The sequence below is a fragment of the Myotis myotis genome, unplaced genomic scaffold, assembly GCF_014108235.1.
Source record: "Myotis myotis isolate mMyoMyo1 unplaced genomic scaffold, mMyoMyo1.p scaffold_m19_p_3, whole genome shotgun sequence".
NCBI lineage: Eukaryota > Metazoa > Chordata > Mammalia > Chiroptera > Vespertilionidae > Myotis > Myotis myotis.
In genome coordinates, this window is record NW_023416335.1 from 168,988,216 (window position 1) to 169,010,587 (window position 22,372).

The following is a 22,372-nucleotide window of genomic DNA, read 5'->3' on the forward strand; positions in this document are numbered from 1 at the left end:
TCTGCTGGGGTGCCTGGCCAGGCTGGGTGAGGGGCTGAAGGCTGTTTTCAAGCAGGCCACATCCCCTTCAGGGTAGGGGTCCCCGCTGGGGTGCCTGGCCAGCCTGGGTGAGGGGCTGATGGCTGTTTGCAGGCTGGCCAAGCCCACAAGTGGGGACCCTCACCCCATGAGGGTGTGTGGCCAGCCTGGGTGAGGGGCTGAGGGCTGTTGGTAGGCTGGCCACATCCCCGCAGCAATTCTCAACCTGTGGGTCGCAACCCTTTTACAAGGGTTGCCTAAGACCATCGGAAAACACATATATAATTACATATTGTTTTTGTGATTAATCACTATGCTTTAATTATGTTCAATTTGTAACAATGAAATTGGGGGTCACCACAACATGAGAAACTGTATTAAAGGGTCATGGCATTAGGAAGGTTGAGAACCACTGCCAGTGGGTGGGGGTCCCCGCTGGGATGCCTGGCAGCCTGGGTGAGGGGCTGATGGCTGTTTGCAGGCTGGCCAAGCCCTCCAGCGTGGATCCTCACCCCATGAGGGTGTGGCCAGCCTGGGTGAGGGGCTGAGGGCCATTTTCAGGCTGGCCATGGCTCCTGGTGACCCAAACTCCCAGCTCTTTTTTATTTTCAGCGCCTCCTTGAGCAGAGGGAAGCAGGTATCTGGGATTTATTTATCTTCTATAATTGAAACTTTGTAGCCTTGAGTGGAGGCCAGGGTGGGCCAGGATGGGTGGGAAACTGGGCTTCCTCCATCGCCAGGAGCAACCCAAGCCTCCTGTTCGCTCCAGCTCCGTGGCCACCGCCATCTTGGTTGGGTTAATTTGCATACTTGCTCCTGATTGGCGTGTGGGCGTGGCTTGTTGTTATAGCGGAGGTACGGCCAATTTGCATGTTTCTCTTTTATTAGATAGGATTGTACTCATGGCTTTTCTTTCATTGACTGGCTTATTTCACTTAGCATAATGCTCTCCAGTTCCATCCATGCTTTTGATCATGTGGTATTTTTCTTTCATTGACTGCTCATGGCTTTTCTTAAAAGAGTATGGTACTCAGCTCTTGAGCATATATTAGTATACCTTTTGACTTTCTAATCCCCTTCTGGGAAAATAATCTGGTATACATACATTGTCTGATTTTGTCACACTGGTTTGTCCCATTAGAACACGTTAATTAGAAAAGTCAGTGAAGTTATTTAACTAATGTTAAGAAAACCTTACACATGGAAGCAGATATTTCTATAAATCTTCAGTTTTATAAAAAGAGCCTCTAAGTTCTTAAAATTTACTAGATAGGGAAAAGGGGGCATGGTATAATTTTCCTATAGCTTTAACATTCAGTTAGCCTATTTGTGTAATTCATTTGTCAATGAATGTCTAATATTACACATTGGTGATGTTTTCTATGATAACTTTATAAATAAAATAATCCATAATAGAAATGGATAGAGAATTTTTGCTAGGAATTCTATTCTGATACAAATTTGAATAGATGAAAGCCATGTTGTTTTTCCCCTTTGAGCTGAAAGACTGTTAGTAATCACTCTGAAAGTAACAACTAAAAATATACTGGAGATGCCATCAGAAATAATATAGTTCTATTCTGATTTACTCACAAAAGAAACTAGAATACAAAATACGTAAGTGACTCTTCCAAGCTTCACAAATACTTCATGGTAGAGCTGAAATTAGGAATATTTGATTCTCTTTCCATATGCCACCATATAATTGCCAAGAGAAAATGACATTTCTAGATGCCAAATTTATCCATATAAATTTAGATTATACATGCAAAGAAAAAAGGACTAGAGAAAAAATGAATCTTTCAGTTACCAACAACTGAGGTTCCCGGTGTTCATCCACAGCTGGAAGTCCAGTTATTATTTCTAGTAAAACCTATGAAGATAAACAACAAATCCATGAGTGTCACTCTCCAGGCAACATATAGAAACTAGAATGAATTATGAATCTTGATTATGAAATCTGGTTAATCATTTTCACACACTGCATTATGTCTTTTAGGCATCAAGGCAGAAAGAACATGAGCTGTGGTCATTTCCCACCATCCTTTGAAGCTTCACTGACACCATGGATCCCACCCATCCCCACAAGCATTTCTTACTATTGGCAACTTACTAAACAATCAGCTCCACTCAACGTGTTCTGGACACACCTTTCCCTGTTTTGCAGGGAATTCTTCATAAGAATAAATTTCTTTGGTTCTTAGGAGAATATTATTTTCTAAACTTTAGGCATATCCCAAACCTTACACCAGTGATGGCAAACCTATGACATGCATATCAGAGGTGACATGCGAACTCATTTTTTTGGTTGATTTTTCTTTTTTAAGTGGCATTTAAATAAAATAAATATCAAAAATATAAGTCTTTGTTTTACTATGGTTGCAAATATCAAAAAATTTCTATATGTGACATGGCACCAGTTAAGTTAGGGTTTTTCAAAATGCTGACACGCAGAGCTCAAAAGGTTCACCATCACTGCCCTATACCTTAAGTTCACAGTGCTATGATGTTAAATTTCCATATATAAAACACATATGAAAAATAAGGACCTGGAGAGTATTATGCTAAGTGAAATAAACCAGTCAGAGAAAGACAAATACCATATGATCTCACTAATATGTGGAATCTAATGGTGAATTACCCAATTTCTCCAACCACCCCCACTCACTCCTCACTCCATCTTAAGTTATCAGGAACAGACTGGCAAATCAAAGAATGCAAAAGCATATTTCTTTTAAAAAATACTTCATTTTTAAATATGACACTAAATTACATACTGTATGACATTTATTTTATGCACTAATTTAAGTTAAGTTTCATACTAATTCATGAGGATAGTGTAGTCAAAAATAATTTCATGCAGTAATTTCAGAAATCAATATAAAGGCTTTACAAAGTTGGAGAAGTTTTTATAACTTTCTCATTTAACTAGAGGTTAAAGTGAACAGTTTACAGAGAGCTAAGCAAGGCAGGTGTATTCAAAATATTCTACTTAAATTTCATAATTATTACCAGAATGATTGAGTATTGTTACTGATTATATATATACTAGAGGCCCGGTGCATGAAATTCGTGCATGGGAGGGGGTATCCCTCAGCCTGGCCTACACCCTCTCCAATCTGGGACCCCTTGGGGGATGTTCAACCGGCAGTTGGACATTCCTCTCACAAACTGGGGCTGCTGGCTCCTAACTGCTCACCTACTTGCCTGCCTGACTGCCCGTAACCGCTTCTGCCTGCCAGACTGATCGCCCCCTAACTGGCTCCCCTGCCAGCCAGATTGATGCCTAACTGCTTCCCTGCCAGCCTGATCACCCCCAACTGCCCTCCCCTGCAGGCCTGGTTGCCCCCAAATGACCCCCCTCCCCCGCTGGCCTGGTCGTCCCCAGCTGTCCCCCTGCCAGCCTGGTCACCCCACGCAGCCTGCTGTTCAGTCATTTTGTCATCCCTCACTAAACCCCCCGCTGGCCTTGTTGCCCCAAGCATCCTGCTGTTTGATCATTACTGTTACTGTGACGGCGTCCCAGACAATTTGCATATTCCTCTATTATTAGTATAGATATGAAACTTACCACACCAAAGCTGTAAATGTCAGATTTGGGTGTTATTTCTCCTCGCAAAGCCTCAGGTGCCATATATGCTGTTGTTCCCACAATTCTGCTAGTCATGACTGTCTGGGAAAACTTCTCAGAAGCCCGTGCAAGCCCAAAGTCAGATATTTTGGCTGTAAAGTCTCCATCTAGTAAGATATTTGCACTGAAAAAAATGTAAAATTTGCAGAGAAAAAAATTTATTAAAAATATTTAATGTTGACTATTGCAGATATCCTCCCTTCGCTCACCTCCAGTCACCTCCACATCCACCTCCCTTGGCCTTTACCACACTATTGTCCGTGACCATGGGGTATGCATATATTTTTTTTAGATAATCCATTCACCTTCTTTATCCAGTCACCCCCTATCCTTTCCTCCCCCTCTGGCACCTGTCAGTCTGTCCCATGTATCCCTGCTTCTGGTTTCATTTTGTTCCTCAGTTTATTTTGTCTATTATATTCCACATATTAGTGAGATCATATGATATTTGTCTTTCTCTGACTGCTTTATTTCACTTAGCATAATACTCTCCAGGTCCTTTTCAGGCAAGTTAAATGGTTTCTTAAATAGCTGTATGAATATATGTATGTATGCATGTATTTACAGAGTATACCATGTTATAATATACATCATAAAAGCCTGAAGTTTGTGTAAATATACCTAGATTTCAGATTAAAGCTAAAAAGAAATGACTGTCTTATATTCCCTTCTGTTTCTTAAGAAAAAATTAAGAAAACAAAATTGAAATAATGCTGTTCACATTAGTGAGAGATATTTTCATTATTTTACAAATAATTTATCACAGGGTCACTTCCCTTAAGGTCTGCCAAAGCACCATTCTTAACTCCTTTTGTAACATTTCTAAATTCATTTAAAAACAAATTTCCAACCCAAGTATCTCAATTTTTCATTTCTTTTTTCTTTTTTGTGCTATCTGAAATCTTTCAAAGAAGAAAGAATACAGCTAAAAGATCTTCCTTCATTCATTATATGCATTTACTCATACACTCATACTTTCATTCTACAAAACTTACTGAGGACTCCCTATATATTATAGTATTTAAGCTCAGTGCTGGACATGGAGGAAATCTTCAAATCTTGTCTGTGACAAAGGTATATGCATAAATATTTTTTTAATCCTCACCTGACCATATATTTCTATTGATTTTTAGAGAGAGCGGAAGGGAGAGAAACATCAATGTGAGAGAGAAACATTGATTGGTTGCCTCCCTGACATGACCCACAACCGAGGTATGTGCTCTGACGGGGAATCAAACCCATATTTTGATGTATGGGAGGATGCTCCAACCAAGTGAATCACCTGGCTATGGCCATGTATAATTTTTAAAAATCCAATAAATACACTATTATGATGATATTAGATATAAAATGCAGATAGAACAACTATATGAATAAAAGAACTGGAGAAAATTCCAAGGAAAAATGTGCTTAGTCTTGAATAATTATTAGAAGTTGATGGTTAAATGAGAGAAAGAAAGGCATTTCAGGCAAATGGAGCACCATGTAATAGTGATAGAAAACATATAACCAATTTCAATAAACTGGTATGCAGGCTTGATCTTTCGGGCCATAACCTGGCAATGCAGTAGTGAATAGGTAAGTACTGGTACAGACAGGTTAAAGGCTGATTAGGAGGGTTTGTAATAAAGTCAATGATAGATAGCCAGGGTCTAAATAAAGGCAGAACACTGGGGAGAAAAAGGACATCTATAATCTTGGAGTGCTCTAGATTAAGACATGCAGGTGCATAGTGAACAGAAAGAGGGAGGGAAAATTATTCTTTAAAAATGGCTTTTCCAAAAGTAGCATTTACCTTTTAATATCTCTATGAATTTGATGGTTTTCATGTAAAAAACTGATGCCATTAGCTGCACCCTGAGAGATCCTGCATCTCATGTGCCAAGAAAGTGGTGGAGTATCATCCTTGTGAAGTAAGAAACAAACCAATTCAAAAATTAGGAGGATAAAAATACCTACAGTAAATACATAACAGAAAATGTTCCTAAGCAACTTTTAAACAGGGGTTAGCATTTCTCATTTGACAATAAAAATATGTAAGAGCATCTTCAAAGTCTAGTCTTGACTAATATTTTACATTTTAGATGATCACCTAATAGAATGGCAATCCCAGTTTTTTGCATATCAAATGTATAATTTTCATAGAGCGGGAAAAATATTAAGATTAATGCAGTTTAAATGATCCTGTCACGAGATGAATATTAATATACAACAAAGAAACAGAAAGCCAAAAATCTGATGAACAAATATCTTACCAAGCAAGACAGTCTGTCTAGCAATGAACCGTTAGGCATGTAAACATATACTAAGCAGAGGTCATCTCCATCACTTGAGAAACCAAGTAGTTCTACTAAATTTTCATGTTGGCACCTGTGACAAATAATTTTTCACTCAAAATTATTATGTTACACACATATATTCATCTGTAGGTTGGAAGTTATTTAGTTTAGAGCTTTAATAGAAAAAAGATAAAGAAAATAAGATGCTTAATATCATAATATGATATATGCTTATATATGTTTCTTATAACTTGATAATCTTCTGCAAACATTTCCCCTTTTAGTCAATATTGATTAACTTAGAAGCAAAACCTCTTTGTATTTTATAGTAAAAGCTCAATAATTCAGACCACTGGAACTTGTAATAGCTTGGTTAAGGACTAGGCTGATGTTTACTTTTGTTTAGCACAATTTTCAATGATAGCACGAATAAGATTTCAAGAAGTCCATTGAAACCTGTATAAAACCCTTTTAAGAATGCTCTATCACATCCAAAGCACTGATTTATAGACATCTGATCATTAATCACATCTAATCTACACATTTCTGATATTTCATCATATCTGATTATTTATAACCCAACTTGAGTTTCTTTATATATGTGAGAATAAAAAAACTAAAGAGAGCTCAAGTATAACAAAACTGCAGATATATGTGATACAGCAGAAAGAAAACTGGGCTGTGTTCAGTGTTAAGTTTGAAGTCCAGCTCTGCCACCTCCTGGATATGTGAACTATAGCAAATTAACAACTCACCAAGCCTCAACAAATTTGCCTGCTAAAAGTGGGTAATACCTATGTAACATGGATGCTGTGAGAATTAAATGAGCAAATATATGAGAGCCTTGACAGGTACCTAGAGCATGGTAAATATTCCATCCTTTGCTTACTCATTTGTTCATTCAAAATGATATATAATTCTAGCATTTCATTATTTCAAATCAGAGTTTGATTTGAAATCAGTCTATCCTCAAAAATATTTTATAAAGTGCAAATTAAAATGACAAATTCTCCATGTTCCAGCAAATTTGCACATTTTAGAAATGAGTAGATAACATTTGCTGAGTTTATACTGTATATAAGGCACTAAATAATTTTCCTGCTTTATTTATTCTTCACAATAACATAATGAAGAAGGAACTATTATTATTCTATTTTATAGATGAGAAAACTAATGGATAGAGAGTTAAGAAATGTGGCTAAGGTTATTCTGCTAGTAAGATCCGGAGATTGGTACTTATTAAAAAATAGTAATAATATTCAATGGTGGTAAGGTAGCAATGACGTTTGAAATTTTAATACATTGCTGATAAGAGAATTAATTATCATAACTTATATATAAGGCCATTTGGACATACACTTGGAAAGTCTTTAAAAAGTTCATGCATTCTGAACTATAATTCTTCTAGGACTCTATCCTGATGAAATAAGCAGAGTTGCATTTAAAGATTTATGTACAAAGAGATTTAAAGGAGCTTTAATTCATAATATTGAAAATCAGAAACAAACCTAATAGGGTAATGATTAAACAAAACATAATCCTCATATATGACAGAATTTTATACAATAATTTAAAATGTTTTAAAATTATTTTTAATGACTTGGGGAAATGCTATGCAGATATCATGAAGAAAGTACATCAAATATCAGCAGTGGTTATCTCTGAGTGATATAATTAAGAGGTGATTTTTATTATTTTAAAAATATTTTCCTATATTTCCCAGATTACCTACTTTGAACAAGTTACTTTAGGATTGGAGAGTGGGGGTAGAAATGAGGAGAACAAATTGTAAAAGTGTTTTAATTTTTCTTATCACTATGGAGTATTTTTACTATAAATAAATTAATTCCAGTCTATTATTTCTTTCTTGAGGTTAAGCAACTAGAATTGGTGATTTATAGCAATGGGTCTAATAAAATTCATATCAAAAGCTCAAGCTCTGGAATCAGACAGATCTGTATTTGAAACCCAGTTCTAATATTTATTGGCTATATGACCTTTCTAAATCTCAGTGGGGGGAAAAAAAATGTTGGGAGGGAGGTTATAACAATTATTGTTAGGATTAAATGAGACAATGCACATAAATATACTGTACAGTGTCTTGTACACTATGTAAACTCAAGTATCCATTATTACAATTATTAGAATAAATTTCCTAATTTGTTTCTGTTACTTTCCCTGATGATGCCCAACAATGTTCAAGCATACTGGATCAAGACCTTCTAAACACTCTGGTATATAACACTTCCCTGGTTTATGGGTGTTAACTTATATCTAAGAGCCCATTATACTATACTTTTTTTTTATATCTACAATTTATCTCTCATAAATCCTGGGAGCAGAAAACATGATAATGGAAGGAAGTTGAAAGTCTATGTAACTTTGCTACGATTTAAAATAATGACTGCTGTTTAATCTACAGGCATATGGGTATGTGTAGTTATGGAATTGTAGTCAAAAATTTTTAAATTGCTCTAATCTAAATCCTTTATTTCATTTGTATATATGTGAAAATATCACTTGTTCACAGTACCCTTGGGGTAAGAAACTAGATCCCTCATTCCTTGCCATGCTCTTTTCCACTACACCACACCACCAAATAAACTTACCTTGCCATTACTTTTATTTCTTGATCAAACTGTTGTTTCAGTTCTTCAGTACTAATGTCAACTACCTGAAAAAATAATATACAATATAACACAATACAATAACCCTAAGGCTCCTAATGCTAGAACATGGCTAAAGAGATCAATTGGCTGATACTGCTTTCCTTAAAATAGCAAGGCATTATTCTCCCCATTTTATAGAACATCTGAGAACTAGAAATATTAGTGATTTGCTCAAGGTTCCATGGCTGGTTAGTGGAAGGAAAAGAATCTTATAAACCATGTAAAAATATAAACTTCATTGAGTTATTGTGGGAGTGAAAAAAAATTATATGAGACTTTACTGCATAAACATTTTGAAAAAAATTCTGTGGAGCAGAAAACACGTGAATTTAAAGGCAAAAAGAAAAATAAAACCTGCAAAATTTTTTTTTTTTAGCATATATAACAGGGTGACTCTCTTTGTCATATAAATATGTACTATATTGATATTTTAAAAAATCTAACAACAAATCTAGAAAATAACAAATCAATAAGTAAAAGATGACTACCCTAACAGAAATGGGAACAAAGGATATAGAAAAGAAATTTTGCATTTTTTAATGTACATTTTATAAACTTTATTTTTAAATGAGAAAGTACAAGAAAGTTATTTTTATAAAATGTTCTTAGTATCTTATTTTAATCTTCATTATGCATGAAGCACTGTGTGAAACAGGGGTTCTCAACTTTATTTTGTGAATCTACCATAATTGTATGAATAATGCTGTATATGTGTGCATAACTACATTTTGGGTAGAGATAGGACCCAGAGCTTTCAACAGACTTTTAAATGTTAAGGACTACCAGCTTAGAATGATGTTTATTTAAAGAAAATATGCACTCAAATAATATATTTCCTAAAGATTAATTTAAAACTTATTCTATAGCACACTAGGAAGTAACTCTTCCTTTAAATCTTTTTATCCCTGGAAATAAAACTTACTGCTGCAAGCCTCTTCACAGCCACAGTCCTGTTGTGCACGTAGCCTTTATAAACAACTCCAAATCCGCCCTCTCCCATTTTGTTGCCACCGACAGAAATTGGGCGCTCATCAAAGTTATTTGTGACATCCTTCAACTCATAAAATGAAAAGCTGTGAAAACCTATAATGTCAATAAAGGAGAAAAGTGCTTCAGTAAAGAAGTGGTTTTAGTAATTCCAGTATTTTATCAATTTAAGTATTTTATATTTTAATATTTATTACTCTGGATTAGGCACAATGAGGAGAGCAAAACAATTTTTATTTTTATTTTTTAAAATATGTTTTATTGATTTTTTACAGAGAGGAAGGGAGAAGGATGGAGAGTCAGAAACATCGATGAGAGAGAAACATCGATCAGCTGCCTCCTGCACATCTCCCACTGGGGTTGTGCCCGCAACCAAGGTACATGCCCTTGACCGGAATCGAACCCGGGACCTTTCAGTCCGCAGGCCAACGCTCTATCCACTGAGCCAAACCAGTTAGGGAACAAAACAATTTTTAAATAAAAGTTTTAGTCACTTGTTTTCTTCATAAAATAAACCTTTCAAGTTAGGTAAATATTTACTTATGGCCTCTACTCACTGATAACATGGTGACTTATACAATGAAGATGGTGCTTAGTAAGTCAGGAGGGGGAAAAACTACACAAGAGCTTTTGCCAGTGTGCACAAACAAAAGGAGGAATTTGTTTTTAGTAGTAATGGTCTTTAAAAAATATATTTTATTGTTGTTGTTTTTTTTTACAGAGAGGAAGGGAGAGGCATAGAGAGTCAGAAGCATCGATGAGAGAGAAACATGGATCAGCTGCCTCCTGCACACCCCCTTCTGGGGATGTTGCCAGCAACCAAGGTACATGCCCTTGATCGGAATTGAACCCGGGACCCTTGAGTCCGCAGGCTGACGCTCTATCCACTGAGCCAAACCGGTTAGGGCAGTGGTAATGGTCTTAATGACAAGCCACCAGTATAGCAATTTTCAACCTTGTTCACCTCACGGCACACATAAGCTAATTAATAAAATTCTGCAAAATACAAAAAAAAAGTTTGCCATTCTGACAAAAAAAAAATAGGTATAATTTTTTATGTTTTATATTTATTTTTTTAGAGAGAGACAGAGAGGGATGGAGATAGAAACACTGATGAGAGAGGAACATCAATCAATTGCCTCCTGCACGCCCCCTACTGGGGATTGAGCCCACAATCCCGGGCATGTGCCCTGACCAGCAATAGAACTGGTGACCTTGTGTTTCATGGTTCGACACCCAACCCCTGAGCGAGCAACACTGGCCAGGCAAAATAGGTATACTTTTGATATATTCACACCATATGGCTATTGTTGTATTGGCTGTTGTCATTTTTTAAATTTGACAATGTAAGGAAAAAGAGGTTAATGCCTCTGACTAAACAGTCAAGTATTGCATGTTTTAAAAATTCTTTCGGCACATTGGTTAAAGATCGTTGCCCTAGTGGAATGCACTGCAAATGTTACTTACGTGTATCACTAACTTCTAAACTTTCTGTACTTGAGGAGTCAGGTGGCATATGATTTTGTTCAGGATTCCGCACAGGTATCACAAATGACCTGTCTTTATCATAGAGAGGCATCTGACTCTGCTCAACTGTTACAGCTTCTTTACAAGGCAGTGTTTTAACAGTTTTGGGAACAGCATCTGCCAAATGAAGTAAGACACAAGTTGTCCTTCCGTAGAAATAGTGAAAAAGTTAATCTAGGACTTGGTTCACTTAACATCATTCCAGTTTCAACATTAGCCCCATATTCTCACAGCACACACAAGAAGCTACCTAGTAAGAATTTTGTTTTGGTAAAGATAGGTAAGGCAGTGTTTTAAAAAAATGGCCTATGAGTCACCTGCATCAGAAGCTCTGAAGTACTTGAACCCAATTCCAGAATTCCAATAATGTTGTCTATAATAGAGCCCAGAAAGCTACCCATTTACAGAAACCCCAGATGATTCTGATGTACACTGAGAACCACTGGTGTAAATGACATCAAGGGAAAAGGTAAAGTTATGAGGAAGGCAACAAGGCACTAACCCACCAGTATACAGTGTAAAGAAATCATGACCACAGAGTCCTATTGGCATGGAAGTGGAGGGTGAAAAAAAAATAAGAGCTAAAAAAAAATCCCCCAAATAATATCTAATTCCCATCCTTTTAAACTTCCTACTGGCACCAAACTACCTTACTTTAATGGCGGGATCAGACTCAATCATGAAGCCTCCATCTCTTTAACAGCAAGTAAGTCTGCAGTGCCCTATGTGTGGGGTGCTTGTTAAGAGTTGGGGACAGTTGAAAGAATGAAAAGGAGCCTCAAATGTCAGGTTCATCTGCTATGAGAAAAAAGTCAGAGTAAGAAGAAATGGTCCTATTTCTGCCACTTGTCTTTCCACCCTCATTGCTGATGCCCTAGCCACACTCAGTTTACCTGGTAGCAAAAGACTCGCAGGGGCAAAAAACTCATTTTGGATTAAAAGATCCACAAGATCACCAACTGTGCAATTTGTAGTGCCCCAGTCAAACAGTAATTCACTGGTGGGACTTTTTCCAGTTTGAAGTAATGCTTCAAATCTCCTTAAAAGCAACAAAGAAACAAAATTAGTATGTAAAGGGAGTTAACATGAAAATAGGAATTAATCCCCCTGTTCCGTTCTCTGACAGCACTGCATATAATGTTTAAAAAAAAAAAAAAAAGGGACAATAAAACCATCTAGACCCTAGCTGGTTTTGCTCAGTGGATAGAGTGTCAGCCTATGGAATGAAAGGTCCTGGGTTCTATTCCAGAGAAGGGCACATGCCTGGGTTGCGGGCTAGATCCCCAGTAAGGGGCGTGCAGGAAGCAGCTGATCGGTGATTCTCTCTCATTGATGTTTCTATCTCTCTCTCCCTCTCCCTTCCTCTCTGAAATCAATTACAATATATTAAAAAAAAAAAATGAAAACCAGCAAGAATTACAGAAAATAGGAAAGAATAAGCAGAAGGAAAAAAGATGGTGAAGGTGATAATATGTTAACACATACTGAGCACTTACTGAGTATTTGTTCAGTGGACCACAGGACGTACACTATGCACCATTTTATTCTGACAGGCACTATGAATATCATACTAATTTATTAATGAAAAAGCCAGGCATGGAGAGGTAAAGTAAGCAGCTCATAGCCACACAGCCAATAAGCTGTATCTAAATTAAGATCCAAATTCCGATTTCACTTGACATAGGAGTGTGCTCTCAACCTACAAAGCTCTATTACTTCCCTACATGATATATTAACTCTGTTAGTCAAATGGTTTTTAACAAACTTGCTTAAAGAAATAGAATATACATAAACTTGGAGAAGTATTCCTTTCATCTTTACTATATTTCAATTAAATTTTAAAAACATAAGTTTTGCATTCCCACTTCTTTAAAAACTAATTTTGAAAAGTAACATTTAAAAACTTTTCTTTTTGAAAAATTCTAAATAAAGTAATAACATGAACAACCGTTTACCCTTCATGTAGTTTCACCAATTGACCAATTGATAACATTTTGCCATGTTTGTGCTCTTGCATGCATTCTCTCCCTGTCTCTCTCCATCTCTCTCATCTCTCTCTCTCTCTCTCTCTGTATGTGCGTGTGTGTTACATTTGGAGGCACATAATGGCTGTTTGTACCATTACTGGTAACGCAAAGTTTGATTCCTTGGTTAAGAAAGAATGCTTCAGATTTTTTTCTCTTTTTATAGAGAAATTTCTCTATTTTCCCTTCATAATTCATAAGTAAACTGTGGATAATAATTTCAAATCTTGTGCAGTCTTGCTCATCAATAACCTTTCACTTTGTGGTTTTTCTTTTAGCAGTCACTGAGGAGCCTTGTATGAATTAATTACTCATTGGTAGTTGTAAATCAGTAACTTTCTAATTCTATCATTCTTTCAATAATTATTTGCTGCCATTATTCTGCAAAGAAGGGCTTTTCCTCTCACCACCACTCTCTCATCTTCCAAAGATTTTAATAGTAATATCAATAAACTATCTTAAAAAATAGGCTGGCAAGCTCTGAACTGAAGCTTTTTCTAAGTAATTTAAGATGTTCATCCTTCATATGAGGAAACATTTCCTGGAAGGGAGCCATGGTTTTAGGTTCTTTATTAGGTAAATACTGAAAATCACAAATACATTTCTTTTCCTCTTATTTTTGTTAATCCTCATCCAAGAATATTTTTCCCGTTGATTTTTAGAGAGAGTGGAAGTAAAGGAGAAGGGAGGGAGAGAAGGAGGAAGGGAAGGGAAGGGAAGGGAAGGGAAGGGAAGGGAAGGGAAGGGAAGGGAAGGGAAGGGAAGGGAGGGGAGGGGAGGGGAGGGGAGGGGAGGGGAGGGAAGGGGAGGGGAGGGGAGGGCAGGGGAGTGGAGGGAGGGAGAGAGAGAGAGAGAGAGAGAGATCAGTTGTCTCCCATGCATCCATGTGCCTGAAAGGATCAAACCTGCAAACCAGGACACGCCCTTGACTGGAAATTGAACCCGTGACCCTTTGGTGCTTGAGTGATGCTCTAACCACTTAGCACACTGGCCAAGGCAACATTTCTTTTCCACTTGTTTCTCCCGTCCAAGTACTAACCAGGCCCGACCCTGCTTAGCTTCCGAGATCAGACGAGATCGGGCGCGTTCAGGGTGGTGTGGCCGTAGACTCCACTTGTTTCTAAAGACAGATTTTGATATAGGTTTGAGCTGAAATAACTGACCACAATAAAATCTGTATTTATATTCTATACTAAATTCAGCAGAGATGAATAGAGAGAAAGAATAGAAATTATCTGAAGATAGTGTTGAGAAATTCTAGCTAAGAAATAAAAATTCTGTCCATAGATGTATACATTTATGAGCAACTAGGAAATGCCCATTTGAAATCCCAAAATACACTGCTAAAGTGAATTGGAGATTCATACACATAGAAGTTTAGGTTCCAGAATTGTGCTAGCAATTCTTATAATATTTTTGTTACTTCAAACTGGAAATGACAGTGTGAAGCAGACTGAACTATACTCCTCGGCTTGCCAAACAGAATCAAAATAAAAGTGGGAATCTGGATTCTAATCCAAAAACCTATTTGCAAGATCACAATATTAGCCTAGCTGAATGAAGCAAACATTGCAAAACAAGGAGGGGGTACTTATTACCATTATCTCCACTGGGGAGAGGTTTATTTTCTGAACTGCAATATTAGACAGCATTTATACCTATTAGTCATTTTAGATTGTGATGTAATAATTTAAAAAGGAAAAGAATTTTATACATTACCTTATGTGAAACTGATTGTATCTATCATCACCAGATGGTTTTTTAATAGCTACTGCTAACTTCTTCCATCCTTCTTGAGGATCAATAAAATCTGACAGCTTTCTAATTAGTCCAACATTGAGGCAGCGTACATATGTTGATGGTGTTATTGGTTTGTTCATCTTCTATTCCTATAATAGAAAAAATTCTCGTTAAAATGTTACAGTAGTTTTAGTGATGATATTTATAAGCTTATATTTCACTCTGCTATAACATATGAATTGTTGGCAACTGATTACATACACTATAACAAAGGAACAGTCCAAAGTCAACTACAGTTGATGCATGAACAACAGGGGTTTAAGCTGTGCAGGTCCACTTATATGTAGACTAGAGGCACCAGTGGGGTCCCTCGGCCTGACCTGCGGGAATTGGGCTGAAACCAGAAGTCCAACATTCTCCGAGGGGTCCCAGATTGCGAGAAGGTGCAGGCCAGGCTGAGGGACCCCACTGGTCTCGAATCCGTGCACCATGCCTCTAGTATGCATATAAGATCTTTAATCTCTTTCTGCCCTCCCCCCTTCCCTCTGAGATTCATCAGTCTGTTCCATGTTTCCATGCCTGTGCATTGAATGTCTTCCCCCTGGTGGTCAGTGCACGTCATAGCTACCGGTCGAATGGTTGGTCACTTAGGCTTTTATATATATAGGTATTTTTCCATAAACACTATAAACGTATTTTCTCTTCCTTATGATTGCCTTAGTAATATTTTCTTTTCTCTAGCTTACTTTGTGTTAAGAATACAGTATCTAACACAAAAATGTATCATACAAAATATGTGTTAATTGACTGTTTATGTTATCTTTAAGACTTCCAGACGGAAGATGGCGGCGATATAGGCAGACGCGTCCCAGGTCGTGTCCCGGAGCAAATGGAGTGAGCAGCTGAAACTAATAACACCCACCCCGAATTGGCAAAATTACTCAGCTGGTGAGACGGTTTGCAGCCAGGAAGGGCAGAACTCCCCTGGAAAGCATATCCAAGCAACAGCAGCCTCCTGAGCACCACACCCTCTGTCTGAGGAACAGCAGCCGTGAAGCCTCCCCCCACCAGCCAGAAGAGACACCACAGCTGTGAATAGCATCCACAAGAGGAGCTGCTGCCAACTGAGGAGCAGCTGCTACCGCAACTGCCCGAGGAGCAACCACAGCTCAAGGAGCCACTGCCACCCAGGGAGCAGCCACTGAACGACTCAACGTCTAGATATGTCAGTGAGATCAAACATGGGTAGACAAAGAAACCCCCAAAGGAAAGAGAAGGAGGACTCTCCAGAAAAGCAGCTAAGTAATACAGAGGCATGCAACATGACAGAAAAAGAATTCAGAATAAGGGTCCTAGAGTGCACAAAAGACTTCCAGTCAACAGTAGGTTATTAGTAGTTAAACTTGCAGAAGGTAAAATATTACACGAGGATTTTCAACTGCGTGGGGGTCGGCACCCCAATCCCTGCATTGTTCAAGGGTCAACTATAGTTAATATCTAAAGAATAAATTAAAATTGTGGTTTATTTGTCTATCTTCTGGACTTGCTTTTTTTCTCTACCTATAATATCAATTAAGAAATTATATTTTTTTACCTGATACTGACATTTTCTGAGTGAAATTTACATAAAGGAGCAAAAAGTTTACTTTTTTCAGAAAAAATACTGTGAACAAATTCAGGAATGAAATCTATTAATAAAAGAGATTTATTTTTCAATTTAAAATAGGTTTACCAGTCAGTATTTATTTCTATTAAATATTTATGCAATACTCTTTGGTAGAAGAAATATAAATTTCCTGAAATAATTTGTGTAGCATTAAAAGATATGGTCTATCCCAACAACATTTTACATAACATGCTCTTCCCGGTACGCCTCCACCTTTTTTGAGTCCATCAGCTCTATCTGATCACAATTCATTCTCTACTAAGCCAAACCCTATGGCTTACCACCTTAACTACTCTCTAGACCAGCCGTAGGCAAACTACGGCCCGCGGGCTGAATCCGGCCCGTTTGAAATGAATAAAACTAAAAAAAAAAAAAGACCGTACCCTTTTATGTAATGATGTTTACTTTGAATTTATATTAGTTCACACAAACACTCCATCCATGCTTTTGTTCCGGCCCTCCGGTCCAGTTTAAGAACCCATTGTGGCCCTCGAGTCAAAAAGTTTGCCCACCCCTGCTCTAGACAGAATCTTTATTTCCTCTGCTCCCTTTTTCTCCTGCTATTCCACCTTGGAGAGTTGCAGCTAGGGATAAATCTCACCATTTTACTTGTGCACCAGTGCTGCTGAATACAGCTAGAGAACCAGATGACAACTGAGCATATTGGTGTGAATACAAATTTACGGGAACCCCTTTTCCATTGGGCCTTCAACACACTCATTAATCCTGTTACTTGTCTTCACTCATTGTCCTTAGCGAACTATTTCACACCTTTACTTCTCTATATGTGGTTTTATTTTATCTCCATGACCCTCATTCTCAGTAGGTGGTTACCTTTCCTTCTAATTAATCAAGACACATAGACTCAGATATTCTTCTGCAATTATTCTCCTCCCCTGTATATTTTTTATTTTAAGATGCCATACAATTAATATTTGGAATAAAGAATATATTCATGGGGTACAAAATCCAGAATCTATAAGCAAAAAGCCTCCCTATAACCTAGGCCTTTATATTAGCATTTTCTTCTCTTTTGCCTTCTTTGACCACAATATCTAAGTAGGTCTGTCTGCCTTCAGCCTAATTATCTTTCATCACTGCACAATTTATTTGTAATCATATATTTACTTGTTTAGTTGTTTACTGGCTGTCACCACCATTAGACTATAAGTTCCATGAGTTCAGGGACCTTGGTCATTTTATTCACTAATATATACTTGTTACTTCAACCTTCTATTCATATACTAATACAGCCGTGGGCAAACTACGGCCCGCGGGCCGGATCTGGCCCGTGTGAAATGTATAAAACTAAAAAAAAAAAAAGACCGTACCCTTTTATGTAATGATGTTTACTTTGAATTTATATTAGTTCACACAAACACTCCATCCATGCTTTTGTTCCGGCCCTCCGGTCCAGTTTAAGAACCCATTGTGGCCCTCGAGTCAAAAAGTTTGCCCACCCCTGTACCAATATGTGAGAATTCTCATATAGTAAACATTCTTTACCTAAATCTCTCTCCTAAGTTCTGGACCATATATCTACTTAGTGCCATCTCCCCTAGATGATGACAGAGGTAGGTATTTACATTTAATGTGACCAGAACTTATTTCCTCCATCTACCTAATTGGCCAAGCCAAAAAAGCCAGGAATCAGCTTCTTTGCTTCCCTCACTCTTCTTTCTTTCTTCTATCATATCTCTCATTCAATTGTTTTGATTTGGTCTCCTAAATCTTTTAATCTTTTCTTCTCCATTCCTTGATTGTATACTATTTCCAGGTTTTCATTTCTCCTAGATTATTACAAAGTTTTCAAACTGATCTCCCTTCAATTTTTCATTTTAGAGGAATCCACTTAACCAAGTAAGATCACATAATACCTTTCCTGAAAACTCTGAAATGGCTCCCCTGTACCTTTCAGTACAAAGTTTAAACTCCTGTCATAGTATGTAAGGCACATGATGATTTGGCCCTGCCTGCCTCTCTGACCTCATCTCTTATTACTTAATGGCATGTATCCTATGATCCAGCCATAGCAAACTCCTTGCTTGAGCCCTCCTGTGCTATTACTGATGCCTGGATTTTTTTTGATGGGGGAGAATTATCCTTAATCCTTTCCACTCATTCTTCTCTTCTCCCACCTCACCCAAATCTGTCTTAAGACAGCTCCTTCAGACTGGCTCAGCTTGATGCTCCTTCTCTGGATCTCGTCACACTCTGCACACACCTATTACAACATTTATCCTTCATAATTGTTTTATCCCTTGCTAGACTGAAAAACTTGAAAACAAAGATTTTCTCTTCTCTGTAGCTCCTATTACCAAGTACAGCAATTTTCAACTGGTGTGCCGCAAGAATGTTTAAAACGTGGAATACCTGACTAGTCAGGAGCACTGACCGCTTTACCCTTAGATTGTCAAGTAGAAAAATGACAACAGCCAACACAATAGCCGTCTGGTAGGAATGAATCACAATTATACCTATTTTTTTGTTAGATTATTATGTTAAGTGAAATAAGGCAGTCAGAGAAAGACAAATACCATATGATCTCACTTATATGTGGAATCTAATGAACAAAATAGAAACAGAGGCATGGATACATGGAACAGACTGACAGATGGCAGAGGGGAGGAGGGTGGAAGGAACTGGATGAAAGAAGGTGAAGGGATTAGCCAGAGAACATAGAGGTATAGCCCATGTGCACACAGACAATAGTGTGGTGAAGGCCCGGGGTGAGGGTGGGGTGGAGGGACTGTGTAGAGGTGGGATGGGTGGTGGTGGTGGAAATCTGTAATAGTGTCAATAAGATATATCATCTATATATCATACACAAAAATCCATAGCACTCTGAATGAATCTTTCACTCTGAATGTGACTTTGATCTTATGAACTTCCTGAAAGAGACTGAGAGACCCCAACCATCCCCTGAGAACTGCTGATTTAATATTTGTTTCAAGACTTAAACCTTGGATGAAGATACAAAGGGGATAGTGAATAGAGTATAGGTTAAGAGGTCAGCCTTGAACAGAAGGAAACCTCTTCTGAATCTAGCAAGAGGGAAGCAGAGGTTTGAGTACAGGTATATTTGAAGGGAGAGAAAGAATTCCCACACATCGTTATTTTTTCTGTGAAGCAGGAGGTAAGGTCATCTAGAGCTAACTAAAAGAATTGCCCCGGCACCTTGAGGGCCACCTGGTAAGTGTCTACTATCCCATCAAGTCCAACGCAAAAGGAACTATGACTTTCCCTAATGTCTTTTGCTTCAAACTGTCACCCTAATGTCTTTTGCTTCAAACTGTTTTTCTATTAAAACAGTTATCATAACTTATTGTTTACTAGAGGCCTGGTGCATGAAATTCGTGCATGGGGAGGGGGTGTTCCTCAGCCCGGCCTGCATCCTCTCACAATCTGGGACCCCTGTGGGGATGTCCGACTGCCAGTTTAGGCCCGATCCCTCCAATCCAGGACCGCTGGCTCCTAACCACTGGCCTGCCTGCCTGCCTGATTGCCCCTAACCACTCTCCTGCTTGCCTGACCACCCCTAACCACTTGCCTGCCTGCCTGATTGCCCCTAGCTGCCCCTGCCTGCCTAATCATCCATAACCACTCGCCTGCCTGCCTAATTACCCCTAACCACTTGCCTGCCTGCCCCTAACCACTCGCCTGCCTACCTGATCACCCCTAACCACTCAGCCTGCCTGCCTAATCACCCCTAACCACTCGCCTGCCTGCTTCATTGCCCATAACTGCCTCTGCCTCGGCCCCGCCACTGCGGCTTCATCCGGAAGGACTTCCGGAAGGTCATTCGGCTGTCTGGTCTAATAAGCATATTATGCTTTTATTATTATAGATCTGTCTACCTTATCTCCTATACAATCTGCTATCTGGACAGAGATCCAACAAAATTCAACTTTAGCAGCTACTCACAATATTTGTGTTAAATGAGAGAAAGACTTATTTTTTTAAAATTAAGAAATCCTAAAAGCCTATAGATTTTGCAGTTGCTCTATATACATTATTTTTTCTTATTTATTCAGATTTCTACTGTGTGACTGACAAAGCTCATAAAAGTAGAACTGCTTAGTAATCCTCAAAGCTAGAGCTAAGATACAGGGAATTGAGAATAAAAACAGGCTATCTTAAAATCAGCTCTACAGCACCCAGATTTCTAGCAGAGGTGATGGCATAGGGATGCCAGAAAAAGGAAGGCTTTCTAACAAGCCCTTCACACATATATATATCTTAAAGTTTTAAATCTCAAAATTTAAAATTTTTCTTTAAATATACATTCATATATCACCCCTAACACATATTTGGAAGAATATGCACCAAAATGTTAACTGTAGTTATCTCTTGAAAATGAACTTTCTGGTGGTTCTTTCATTTGCTTTACTGCATCACCAATAGTGAAAATAAGTGATCTGTGCAAAAACAAGTTTTTTAAATATCACCTCTTTCAAAGTATTCAAGATTTTACTTTAGTGTACTTAAGAGTAATGGAAGTGCAATGGGACATATTGCTTATAAATAAATAAATAAATAAATAAATAAATAAATAAATAATAAATATCTCCATGACTATTTTCCCATACCATTGATTTTCATGGTAAAGGAACATCATTCACATTTTCAAACAAGACAACTCAGACAAGAATACAAGGTAAATTGATCACTGAGAAATATACTAAAACCAGTGTCAGCTTGTGGAACCCAACGCCTCCCACTCATATGCACCTTCTGAAACAGACAATGGACTGTGCCCCAGATAGGATTAAAAAAATTCTTGTCAAATGAATTAATTCAGACTGTGCTTCAGTTGCACTCTGGTCAGAGGAAGAGAGTGTTGAGAGGTGGAGGGAAGATGGATTGTGAGGTTGCATGGGCCTGGGTTCCAATATAGTTCTTCCACAAACCAGCTGTGACCAGTGCAATCACTCAATTCATTGGGCCTTGGTTTCTTCAACTGCAAAACAGAGATGGTAATACCTAAGAGTTGCTATTAGCTTTAACATCAGCAAACGTCAAGGACCTAGTCCTGTCAATAACAGGTGATCAAAAAAAACAGCAGAGGTAATTATTTTATGGCAGAAGTTATTGTTATATCACATTAAAAAAAAATAAATGTACAGAGCTATATTTAAGCTCAGTTTTCAGCATGGTGGTGAGGGTCTACCGAGAGCAGGAATGAGAGGTCTGAGAATACAGCCAAGCTTTTCAGATGCTGTCAGCCTTGTTTTATCAGGTACACTTTGCCAGTCTGACATTGCACTTACCTGATCCCCACAACCCCTCTCGACTTTCTAATTTCCTGGGAGCTTGGAAGCAGGAGAAACGAGCTAATTCGACTCTCCTGGAGAAGCAATGCTTTGCACGTCCGGAGCATCTCTGCAGGGTGCTGGCCTCACTTCCTGGTTCTCAGGGGAAGAGGTTTCCTAGCCGGGTTCTCGGAACACATCCCCTGGGCGGGGAGCGGGGAGCGGGGTCCGGCCCAGCCCCGGGGCCGCTGGGCGAGGCCCTTCCTCGCCCGGGTTCCTCTCGGGTGCGCCGCACTTTCTGATGCCCGAGCACCCACCCCAGTGTTCACTGTGGAGCAAGCTCTGCCCACGCGCCCTACTTCCTCTCCAACTTTTCTCACTTGGAAGACAAGGCGACTTGAAACGGCCCCTCAACAACCCTGGGCAGAGGGTCGGCGGCCGGAGCGGACCTCCGACCACCTGCGGGGAAGGAGGCGCACACAGCCTGAACCCCTTACCTGTCCGAGCGCGGAGCGCGGGACCGGACGGACCCTGCCCAGCTGAGCCCGTGGAGGAGGAGCCAGTGCACTGGAAGGGGCG

At 38.6% G+C, this 22,372-nt stretch overlaps 2 protein-coding genes across 14 annotated transcripts in view; one reads left to right on the top strand and one right to left on the bottom strand.

Annotated features, from left to right (window-relative positions):
• Positions 1 to 2,221, top strand: part of TWF1 (twinfilin actin binding protein 1) — a 25,660-nt gene extending 23,439 nt beyond the window's left edge. For all 4 annotated transcript variants that reach the window (XR_004965724.1, XR_004965725.1, XR_004965726.1 and 1 more), the window contains one exon: positions 2,018 to 2,221. Coding sequence is in view for 1 of the 4 variants with exons in the window: in XM_036297059.1 (XP_036152952.1) it covers positions 2,018 to 2,068 (51 nt within the window). In the remaining 3 variants the exon portion in view is untranslated. The remainder of the gene's footprint in view (positions 1 to 2,017) is intronic.
• The window catches only part of IRAK4 (interleukin 1 receptor associated kinase 4), a 26,883-nt gene extending 4,528 nt beyond the window's left edge, over positions 1 to 22,355 (bottom strand). For 3 of the 10 annotated variants that reach the window (XR_004965723.1, XM_036297049.1, XM_036297052.1), the window contains exons 1-11: positions 22,291 to 22,355; positions 14,855 to 15,024; positions 14,175 to 14,255; positions 12,005 to 12,150; positions 11,052 to 11,228; positions 9,520 to 9,680; positions 8,538 to 8,602; positions 5,905 to 6,019; positions 5,445 to 5,554; positions 3,590 to 3,773; positions 1,829 to 1,891 (exon numbers count right to left, since the gene is read on the bottom strand). Coding sequence is in view for 9 of the 10 variants with exons in the window: in XM_036297049.1 (XP_036152942.1) it covers positions 1,829 to 1,891; positions 3,590 to 3,773; positions 5,445 to 5,554; positions 5,905 to 6,019; positions 8,538 to 8,602; positions 9,520 to 9,680; positions 11,052 to 11,228; positions 12,005 to 12,150; positions 14,175 to 14,255; positions 14,855 to 15,015 (1,263 nt within the window). In the remaining variant the exon portion in view is untranslated. The other 7 variants (XM_036297050.1, XM_036297051.1, XM_036297053.1 and 4 more) reach the window with 7 other exon arrangements.
• Between the last annotated feature and the right edge of the window lie 17 nt (positions 22,356 to 22,372).